Below are 11,895 nucleotides of genomic sequence, written 5' to 3' on the forward strand. Positions count from 1 at the left end.
AAGTACCTGTGTGAATGGATGCTTTCAGAATGGCATAATAGCACAGCATACTGTGGAAACCTAAAAATACCACACTGATAAATGCTTCAAACACTGTTGACACATTACCTCATTGCACAGCATTTTTTATTTAGCATGTGCCATACAGTTTTCCATTACCTTAGAAATAATATTTTAAAATTAGAATTAAAATTAGAATTTTTATAGCTAATTTGTCAAAAAAAAAAGTTTACTATTTTTCAGTCTGATCAAAGAAAAAAAAGGAGATGCTAAAAAATGTTCTGCTGCTTTATTTGTCAAGCTGTCAATGCTAGGTCAAATAGAGTGCATTGCTTTGCATTGTGGGAGACATTAGGTAATCTGAGTATCCCATGCATAAATAAAATTTGCATACATGCAATGTTGCATAACATAACACAATATAATATGAATACAATTTTGTACTTAATTTGAACTTAGCCATTGTGTTTTTCTGTTTGCTTGAGCACTTTGTTAAAGACACAAATGAAACGATTTATGCATATCATAAATAATTACTCCTAGTTTTTGTTTTCTTATTGCTTCTGACACTTAATTTAATTAGTGTCAACACAAGTACATGGTCAACCCACTGTATATTTTGTGAAGATGGCAGTGAGATCCTGACCCGTTCTACAATGCAGCGCAGTCTTTCAGTACTATTTAACATCCAAATAAAGAATTCATCCTTTTCTTTATCACAGTGTTCATTGATTTAATTCCTTCCTCCAAACCTTTCTCAAACAGCTCTGCTGCATAATTAAATATCAGATGATGGAATTAGAAGAAATAATTAATTATGTGGCGGAAAGAGAAATTTATTCATGCAAAAAATGGCATATTATTAAAGGCAGGAGCGTAGTGAGTGCGGTAGGTTGATTAATGCTGTGCTGTTTGCTGGAGAATTCTCATGCTGAGATACACTCCTTCAGGTATCTGCAATGCAGAGGGGGCTGCTTGCTTGTTACAGGCTGTTTGTTAGGCTATTCTGAGCATGAAACTTTGTTTTCTGTGTCTTTTCAGAGAACGGAGAATGTTTTCAATGAATACAGTAGTGGATACTGGGTGTGTGAGTTTTTAGACAGTTTAACACACTTCTGGGGGCTCTCTCTCTCTGTGTGCGTTTGTGTGTGTGTGTGAATAGAATAGAATAGAATTAATTTGAGTGGTTCTGAGTAGTTGCTTACTGGCATAAGAGTTCCCCACTGTGTTTCTATAGAATTTTGGTCCCTAGAAATTGCTTGGGTCATTCCATCTATGTCATCTTACTTTTTTTTTTCTTAAATTTTTCCTTCTAACACAACTGGTTCCGGACAAGTTATACACCACTGTTTAATTCTTCATTTTTTTTTAACCCTTAAGTCAGTGTTATGAACATTGTCTTCTATAGAGCTGTTTTATAGCTCAATCTTTTTTTCTCTCATATTTGATATGTAAGACATTATTGAACTAAAGAGAATCAACACTGAATTAACTTGAGCTGAATAACAACATTATCTTCTGTAGAGCTGCTTTATAGCGGAACTGAGTTCTCTTCATAGCTAATGAACTTTGCAACATTCATTTCACACAGTTATCTTCTGTTTTTTATTTGTTTCATAAATGTTAATACTGTTATTTTCTTGTTAATTACTGGAAACCTGCTTTAAAACAATCTGTGTTTGTATGAAAAGGCTAATATAAATGTGACTTGACTTGACAGTAATAATAGTGAGAGTTAGCTAAGCAAATAACCATAACTTCTTATAAAACAGGAAGAGTTCTGATGTTTGGGCTCTTTTGCAGATGTCCGGGGGATGGGTGTGGTGGCTGGAGCGGTGGTGGGTGTGTCCTTCGGCGTTCTCCTCATCATCCTTATCGTCTGGCTTGTTTTCCGCAAAAAAGAGAAGAAGAAATATGAAGAGGAGGAAGCACCCAATGAAATAAGGTAAAGACACAAATAATTGTGAACACTTTTTAAAATAGCATATAGATTAGAACATGCATGCAAATTACCTCCTGAGACATTTCTAATGCTTGTTAAAACAGCAACTCTTTCTCTTTGTTGACCTGCATTCATGTCTAGGTTAATTTGCAGGTGTATATGAATTATGCATGTTTGGAGGATGAGTGAGCATTAACAATGCAGACAGCAGCGAGATACACATATATACACTGCTCTTGCTGAGGTATAAAGAGGTACATAACAAGGCCCCAGAGTTGCAGTCATTTTCCCTGAACTTGTTAGCCAGTAGCCTGAAGAGGTCTTCTTTTTTTAAGTGATTTTACATTTTATTGTATTTATCAAAACATTTTGTAAAATGCAAAGCCTAAAACAAAAGTTTGTGCGTGCAAATGATTTTAGCAAAACAAGCTTTAGAGCCATTTAGCAGATTTAGCGAAAGCTTCTAGAAAAGCATTTAGATTGCATTAAAAAAATTAATTTAGGCCTGAATGCACTCCATGTAGGGGTTTAAACTGAAACAGTTCTAGCAAGTTTCTGAACCCATATCGCAAATGTATATTTTCAGATATATTTTTAAATAAATGTCAAAATATTCAAAAAAAGTGGACCACAACATTTTTTTTTTTTTTGAAAATGCATTATATATAATTACTTTATGTACTTTGCTTAAATTTCTTATATATATTTGTTTATATTGGCTGAAAATATTTTATCCATTTGTTTATATTTATATTCACTGTACAGTCAAACCAAAAGTTATGCAGACATCAGATATAATTTTTTACATATTTTACTAGAGATTGTAGGACACTATAGGTAATTATTTAAGTGAAGATAGCAAAATAAACTGTGAACTGTGATATATTATACCCAAGCATTCTTCATACAGTGGACTACCAGTAAAATTGATCAATTTGAAATTACACAGACACTTTGACCTGACCATGTTTTGCTTAAAGGGATAGTTCACGCAAAATGGAAATTTTGATGTTTATCTGCATCCAAGATGTAGGTGACTTTGTTTCTTCAGTAGAACACAAACTGAGATTCTTAAAACACACCGTTGCAGTCTGTCAGTCTTATAATGGATTTGAATGGGAATCACGGCTAAAACATATAAAGCAAGAAGAAAAAAAATTAAAATTTGTATAATTTACTTACCCTCATGTTGTTCAAAATCTGTGTGACTTTTGCTTCTATGGAACACAAAGAAAATATTCTAAAGAGTTTTGGTTCCCTTTGACTTCATGATAAAAAGAAAAAAAAATAGATCAAGTCAATAGGAACCGTAACTGTTTACCAACATTCTGCTAAATGTCTTATTTTAAGACATGAAGGTGAGTAAATGATGACAGAATTTTCATTTTTGGTTGGACAATCCCTGCAAGCCGTTGATTTATTTAGCATATTGTGTATTTTGGCCATAACATGACTATACTGTTTGCATATATGTATACTCTACATGTTTTTTTTTTTTTTTTTTTGCTTTATGTGGAACTTTATTTAATTTCTTTGTGTTGATGAGCCACATTGAAATTTATATGCTAACACAAATGCACACTGCATTCCTGGAACAGAGTGTAATAACAGGAATTATTTAGTTTCGAGCTGGAGGATGAAGAATTTGAAAATAAAATATTTTTGAGGGAGTTGACATGTTTATAGCTAGCTGTCTGAATAATAACACTTTCGATTTGGCACAGACATTTTAAGACCACTTGAGTATAGATGCTAAGTATATACAAGACTGCATGCCTGTAATGCCTTTCTGCAAATAGCACAGATAAATAAATAGAACAATGTTTTTTTTGTTTGTTTTTCAAGTTTGTAGGTGTCCAGGTACAGACACCGGATAATGAAATGTAAAATAGCATTGCATAGTATTCACTGTATAAATTAAATATAGATTAAATCTTGTTAAAACTACAAAGTAATTCAGTAAAGAGCAATGATTGATTTTCTCTCATTTAATTTCTTGGATTAACATCAAGGACACTTGCAGCAGCTAGTAAATTAGGCGCTGTCACTTTAAGAGACAATGCATCCAATTCTTTCATTCTTTCTCCACTGTTTACTTTCACTTAAGACATTACCAAAACATTTCGAGTATACTTACAAAGATGGGTAATGTGACATAATTTTGTATGTATTTGTCGGTTTAAGAGCAAGAAGAATTCAGTGTTCACAGACTGTGTGTCAACTGTCCTGAGTGTCTTTTTAGTTGCCTGGGCCCCCCACCCAACAGCCGTTGGCCCCTAAAATCCTCACCACCTTTCACCCCACGACCCTGCTGCAATGCACTGACCAAGCCAGATAATGAATCTCACAGTCTTTGGCTTTATGTTTTAGGGAAGATGCAGAGGCTCCCAAAGCCAAACTGGTGAAGCCGAACTCTCTCTCCTCCTCCCGATCTGGTAGTTCTCGCTCCGGGGCCTCCTCCACTCAGTCTATGGTGCACAACAGCGCCCTCCGTGGGCCCAGGCCTCGACTGCCTGTCGTGGCTGCCCTTAAGGAAAGCGGGCAGGCCGAAAACTTCCCCCCGGTCCCACCGCCGTACAACCATGTGGTCCCCAAACCTCCGGAGCCCAGCAGTAGCCCCAAAGCCAGCCCGGCCAAACTCAGCCCTGGGAACCTGGCGAGGATGGGCGCCACACCAGTGATGATTCCCGCCCAAACCAAGGCATTTCAGACTGTGTAGGAATAATAAATGCCCTAAACATACACACAAACAGATAAATACACACACTGCACTCCACATATGGTATCAGGAGCATTCCCAAAGGATTTCCCATTCCCTGCGGAAAATCCAGGTGGTCAGGCAGAACCGACTCTGTTGGAAAATAAATACTTTTGTTGTTTTTATGTGCACACTGAAATGGAAGAAGACCCCTTGTGGAGTGTAAAGGGTAAAGACAGAGGAAAAAGGAGGGGGTTTGGTTGTGGAGGGCTGTGCCTTGCGTTATGATGATGGTTTGAGCAAACATAAGAGGCAGATATGAACAGAGATACAGCTCTGCCTTTACCCAGAGAGACAGCCTGTCTACCTGACCGCACACTTCCTGTCCTTTCTTGGTTTGAACTGACAGATACAGAACTGGAGAGGAAACTCACAAAAGCGGACTCTTTCCGGCACCTGCTCATCCGCCCCTACAACGATCCACATCTGCCACTCAATTCCTCTGCCAATCGCCATTCGCCAGGCGGCCCAGTGGGCATCACACCTCAACAGCCAATGGCAGGTCACCTGCTGGGCACAGACACTGCAATTGGCCCAGAATGAGAATCAATACACGTCGACATAAACAGTGACTGTAAAATTTCTTTGCTCTTCATAAATATTCCATACGAATAGACATATTCCATATTTAAGAGTTACTTATAAGAATTCCATATATTTCAGTTGATTCGTAACGTGTGTGCACATTCCCTTTAAATCATTCATTCACATTCTTCAGGATAACTCAAACAGTATCTTCAGTAATGAGGTTGATCGTCTCAGTGGGGAAATGGTTTGGCTCTGCTTTGGTTTTCAGTATTTGCAATTGAAATCAGATGTCTGGTTGGAACATCCCATTGGATGCAAGTATGATCAGGTTGGGTCAGGCTTATTATGCCCTGGTTTATATGGATATGTCTATTAATATGGTTTATATGGATCTAAAGTGTCTAAATGATGATGATGAATCCGAACAATCATCCATGTGTGGAATTTATTTTTAAAGGCTGTCTTTCTCAAAGCTCCACAGCTTCCCCCCCCATATATTTCATTTGATATTCCCAGCTGACAAGAAATGTTCTCTGAAACATATAATGTTTTTAAAATTCTAGAATGGAATGTTCCCTTAATATTCAAAAAAAAACTTTCAGAGAACATTAAGAGAACATTCAGAAATAATGTTTTAATGACGTACTTGGAACATCTGCAAAATGTTCTTAGAAATGGTTGTGTAAGCTGGGTTTCTGCTGAAATTACGACAACGCTTTTTGTTTTAAAACTTTTTATTAGCATAAACTGGGAGTTTTCATATATCAGTATAAATTATTTAACCAAAGTTTTTATTGCGATTCCAGAAGTTCCAAGATTCTAATATGTTCTTCAATAAAAGCAATATTTATTTAGAGGGGGGATAAAAACAGTTTACAGTCCCGATTTTTCATAAGTGTGGTTTTAGTATTTTAATTAAGTTGATTTTAATAGATTATCTTTTTATAATTTCAACATAATTCATTTTAAGTCATCCTGATGCCACTTTGGAAGTTTGCTGAGGCCACTGCTCTACATAACCCTTCATTTGTGTGTGTATGTTTAATAAATATTATGGTTAATTTGCTAATGCTTTCAGTTACCAATAAGAATGTAGTACTTTTAGCTCATTTTAAGACATTGTATATCATTTTATTCAAAAAAATCAACTGAGAAAATGTAAAAAAATTTGTCTGGGCCTGCGAATGAGCTTTGAATGTGTTCGATATTTGAATAGCTGACTATTTAGTGTTTTTTCCTCATTTCAACAATTACGTTTTAAGATGAATTTCGTTTTTTGCTGTTTTAGCAAAATAATTCAGCATTATTGTAACTGCAGTAGGTTAGAAGCTTTAAATTCTTGAGTGCAGATTTTTATACACATTAATAATTTTGTATTCTAGTTATATTTGGATTACTCTAATGCCATTGCAAATATATTTTCTCTATTTTTCAGTTGTTTTCCCTCGTAGATTTCAATGTTTGATGAATTCGAATGCCCGTGAGAGGCATTCATACCCAGACCCAGCTGAAAAAATGTGCGTGTTAGTGAACAGCAGGGGACCACAACATGGATTCCTCCCCTCAAAGAGACAGTCTTGTTATTTACGTCTTCAGAAATGATGTCAGAAAATATTCAAAGTGACAGGTCACCCTTAAGGACAGAACAATGTCTTCTTGCCGAATAACCAGGGAATAAGCGTCTCTGCATGGAACAAGACTTAGATGTCAATGCTGGAAGAGGTAAAGGAACCAAAGGCTGAGCTTATTTATCTAAATCCAATCCTTCACAACTCTTGAGGCCAATGCAAAAGAACACAGAATGTGCACCCAGTTCCATTGATTTAGCTTCAACCCCCGGCCCGGTCGATTCCCCGGCTTTAAAGTCTATTTCCATGGGCAGGGAAATTGAGAAAATGAAGTAATATTAGTCAAAAGTACTTCCTTGCAACCCGCTGTTCCTGTACGGCTGAGTCTGCTGTTGATATGTGCTGAGACGCATGGTTCCGTTGAGTTTGTGTTCGGTCAGTCACAGCTGAACAGTTTGAATGCTGAGCTCTAATGTTAAACACCCTGCATACAATTGCTTGAGAGAATGTGCATCTAAACAGTGGACCTGCATGACACCGATAGCTAGAGAAAGATGAATATTTTGACTCAGTGCTAATATCAGAACATTATATACTAAGAATCGCATTATTAAAGGATTTTGGTTAAAATGTTACTAATGTAAATACTTTTTGGATTTATACGCCGCCTATCATTATACGGAATAATGCAAGATCAAGGTTTTGCACTTCTACAGCTGTGCTCTCCATATAGTAGTTTTGTTTGGTCAGTCTGGTGTTTTGACTGCATGAGTAAAGAAACCATGAGTCTTTTCCCTCTGTTGTGTGTTTTTTTTTTTTTTTTTTTTTTTTTTTTACATTACTGGCTATTTTTTGATGACAAAAGACATTGTACATATCATATTTCCTTTCTTCGTTACAAATGTATATTTGTACAGTATCTCAATGATTTTCTTTTGGTTTGTAATAAAGCATTCCGTTGCAAGCCAATGAAAATGCTTTCATTATTCTGTTCACTGCACTGACGTTTCAGGGCTTTCCATTGTCAAAAGTAGTTCATTGAGCTGCCTTTTGACTTTGTGGAGGGATCAAAATCCAAACTCAAAGCAAATTTAAAGATACTGCTGAAATGTAATTTATGTGCTTGGGGGAAAAAAAAGAGTACTTCCTGTGGCAGCCATCCATCTGAAGTGTTCTTGCTCTAAGTTAAGAGTCTAGTTAGTTTCTACAGTGTCTTATGGGCTTTAAAAAAAAAAAAAAAAAGAAGAAGGAGAAAGGAACTTAATTATTCATTCCTTAATCCCCCCATTGTGGTGTAATTGTTCTCTGTCTCATAGTGATTCTGGCATGTTTCATCAGTATGCAGTCTGACAAATGGCTGACCCAAATCTCCTATACAACAATATAATCCATTTTTTTTTTTTCAATTGATCACAGCCGTTGTTCTAAAATATCTCAAATCTCGTTTTCCACCTTCCTCATCCCTCGTAACAATGAGATTTCATAAAGAGTTTTAGGATGCTTTATTACAGTGTTAGTGCAATTGTGTCCTCTACTGGCCACAGTGTGCATTTACCTGCACTTATAAAAAAAATCAACAGTATGAAATACAGTATAGGGAATACATAAAACATAAGCGTGTGGAAAGGAAAGAGAATTTATATCTAGTGTAACCGTGCCATTTTTGTGTGTGTTTTACCTGCTAAAAAATCACAACAACAAAAATCCCAGTGTTTATTCTGCTTATAATGGGACTTGCATTGGTTTTAATGGTAACTATAATGGACCCTATGGGTTGCTACTGGTAATTTGTTGCCTTCTATTAGTGGCTTGTTAAATCCTAATGAAATATGTCCCAAAACACTTAGAAACAACAACAACAAAAATCTTTAGAATTTCTGTGATGGTTTCTATTGTTTTCTTTTTTTCAGCGGGGTTTGTAATTTGGTAAATTAAGATTGGCTTAAGAATTTAAGTTTTGTGACTCTACCTTTAGAAGACTAAGATTTTCAGTCACTATCTTATGGGAAGTGGCCACTGATCTATAACAGATCAGTGGAAGTGGCTCAAAATATTGATGACTCATCCTCAACTACACATATTTTTGGCCACTCGGCCTACTCTTAAAATGTCCTTCTATGCCACTGGGTCCATATGGCTTTAGGGTAAATTGAACACATTCATCAAAGACGTTTAGACACTGCCAAACCTTGCGAAGCTGCCAAACAGACATACATTTTTAATTCGCTGATGATTCATGGTGGACAAAGTTGGAAGTCCGATTCATTTTGAACAGTTAGTTCAAAAGATTCACTCAAAGAACCGGTTCAGAAGAGTCAATTTGGATTTATGTCAAAACGTGATCGCGTGGAATATTGCATGAACTAAATAAATAGACCATTTTAATGTTAAGTCTAATATCTGTTGTTGTAGCCTAGAGTAGGGGGTATTGGTGCACAAAGTAACGCGGGGTAACACGTGGTTTAAATATTTCCACACATGCTACAATAACAACATTTACAGTAAGTATTTACTAGTACCCTACCATATCAACATTATATTGAGAAAAAAAGTGCGCTAAAATGTAAAAGTCTTTTGAAGATATCGCCGAACATTTATTTTACCATATTAAGATTATATTTCTGGCTTAAGTATTTTTAATCTCAGTTTTTATTAGCTATTCATTTAAAATGAGATAACTCTGCTATTATTTAAATTTCCAATCTGTTATTTATCAGTAGGCTATTGATTGTTTTTTAATTCTTCAATAACTTACAGAAGACACTAGTTGGTTCCAGTTTTAAATTTTAACTGTGTAGATGGGGTACGTTGTAATGCGTTACAATATGCCCCGACATTATGAAATTAGCAATTTACACTATTTACATTTTTTTTTTTAAAAATTAATGAAAAACTACGAGAAAAGGTGAATAAATACTCACAGTCAATGATTAATGTTCAGAAATTATTATTTCAAGACCTGTAAAAAATGTTTGACAATATATATATATATATATATATATATATATATATATATATATATATATATATATATATATATATATAGCCTATACATAGCGTGCATTCTAATGTAAACATTCACTGACATTTGCAAATATTAAAGGTGCAGGTGTATATAGAAATTGCTCAATCTATAAAAACATAACGGTTCATTAAGAAATGTCTTTATTCACCATTGTAAATTCAAAAGGTGTGTGAACGTGTATTAGTAATCTGGCCCATTGGCATAAAGGAGAAATAATGTTGGGCCTCTTCACTATCCCATCTCTATTATAGAGCGTGTATGAGCACTATTAAAATCCCGGGACACCCCTAGTCCGAATGTTCACTGCTATTTATAACTTCATACTTTCATAAAGAGACAGCAGCGATTCTACAAAGGATAACATTTGAAAGATAGGCCTATTGAGTTAGAAAATAGAGTGAATGAAATCGCCTATAAGGTGATAAGTCTGACTAACATGAAACACACACACACACACTGAGAGAGAGAGAGAGAGAGAGAGAGAGAGAGAGAGAGAGACACGTGAATACACAAATTGAAGAAATCTGTTGTTTCAGGTTTCTAGATACTAGGTTTATGCTTATTACTGTCATATTATACATTTTGCTTTCTGCTCTTTTTCTATTGATTTCAAGTATTTTAGTTCAAACAATAGTACATTTATTTCAATCCCAATTGAAAAAAGTAGAAAATCACATAGTTTGTAATGATTTTACTGGTTATATTAAAATTGTTTTTGTTTTAATGGAAACTTTAATGGTGCCTGTACTGTTAATTGGTCACCTATATTGGTGGCTTTTGTTAAAGCCATTAAATTCTAATGTAATATGTCCTAAAAACACACTACATGATACCATTATTTAATGGTTTTAATAGTTAAAAGTTGATGGTTTGTAATGGTATCTGTAGTGGAAATCATTAAAATTTATGTGATGGATATTGTTCTTGTCAACAGGGTCACCATGGGCTTGTGATGTTATTTGCCATACATGAGAAAGAATTGCTGTTTGTAGTTTTGGTGGGACTATTTGGGATAAAATCCAGGGCCGTTTTCACTCCAAATCCTTCCCTGAACATCCCTGAAAGAGATGCTCGGTTCATCGATAGGATTTTTCGCTTCAATGAATCAGACTCGAGAACCGCTAAACCTATTTGGATTCTTAATGAATCTTTCAGAACGGTTCATGTGAGTCGATTGAACTAATTCACTAAAAAGATCCGAATCACGTGGATGATTCTCTCACGAATCGGACAACGCTTTAAAGCGCTGAGAATCTTTAATTTTATTTTTTGTGAGTTTTGTGATGAAGTAATACATTTAGGAGCTCAGAGCTCTTTAATTAAGACGCGCTGATTTCACAGGATTACACAAAGTGTCACTTCGTGAAATCACAAATCATTCGATTCAGTTCGCCAGTTTCCCAACCCCTGCAGTCCAGATCCGAAAACAGCACCTCCCGTCCTCATTTCGTCCTGAGGCGAACTTTCCATCTCACGTGAGGTTAGATGCGCTTTACACGAGCAGTCGAGGAAAATGGCTTGTACTTTCGGTGGTCAGATCATACCGCAGTTAAACGTAGAGGAGGCGACGGAGGACAGCAGCCCGTCCAGGAGCATCTCCACCCGGCGGAGCAAACCCTCCTTCTCCCCGTTCAGCTCAAGGAAACATCAGAGGTGAGACTCTGTCTCTAATTCAGTGCAGTGTTCCAGATATTCAGTATCTAATGAGTTCTGTCGCATTAAGGATGATTGTGGTGATACATGAACAGTTAAACAGCTGTGGTGAAGTTGCCACAGGTCTTGGTTTAGACAAACGTCAGTCATTTTGACAAGTGTCACCAGTCATACTGGCATCTGGACGTTTATCTACTAAATTACAAAGTTCAATGACTTTCGCCTAAACCCTTCAAACGAGCCATCCATTTCACTTATCCTCCATTTATTTCCCTTTCAAGCATCACATTACAGTTTTGAACCCTCAAAAAATAGAAACACAGAATAAGAGTAAATAGCTTCTAAATTGATTTTGTTTTTTTTTTCTGTCATCTTTGAAGTCATTTCAATCTCTTCAGCTTTATTAAATCTGCGGGGTGTC

At 35.9% G+C, this 11,895-nt stretch overlaps 1 protein-coding gene across 1 annotated transcript in view; it reads left to right on the forward strand.

Annotated features, from left to right (window-relative positions):
* The window catches only part of LOC127965852 (CXADR-like membrane protein), a 54,047-nt gene extending 46,288 nt beyond the window's left edge, over positions 1 to 7,759 (forward strand). Inside the window, exons 6-7 of the mRNA XM_052566542.1 lie at positions 1,804 to 1,945; positions 4,313 to 7,759. Coding sequence (XP_052422502.1) covers positions 1,804 to 1,945; positions 4,313 to 4,661 — 491 coding nt within the window. The 3' untranslated portion in view covers positions 4,662 to 7,759. The remainder of the gene's footprint in view (positions 1 to 1,803; positions 1,946 to 4,312) is intronic.
* The last annotated feature ends 4,136 nt before the right edge of the window (positions 7,760 to 11,895 follow it).

This window comes from Carassius gibelio, chromosome B10 (genome assembly GCF_023724105.1).
Source record: "Carassius gibelio isolate Cgi1373 ecotype wild population from Czech Republic chromosome B10, carGib1.2-hapl.c, whole genome shotgun sequence".
Lineage (NCBI taxonomy): Eukaryota > Metazoa > Chordata > Actinopteri > Cypriniformes > Cyprinidae > Carassius > Carassius gibelio.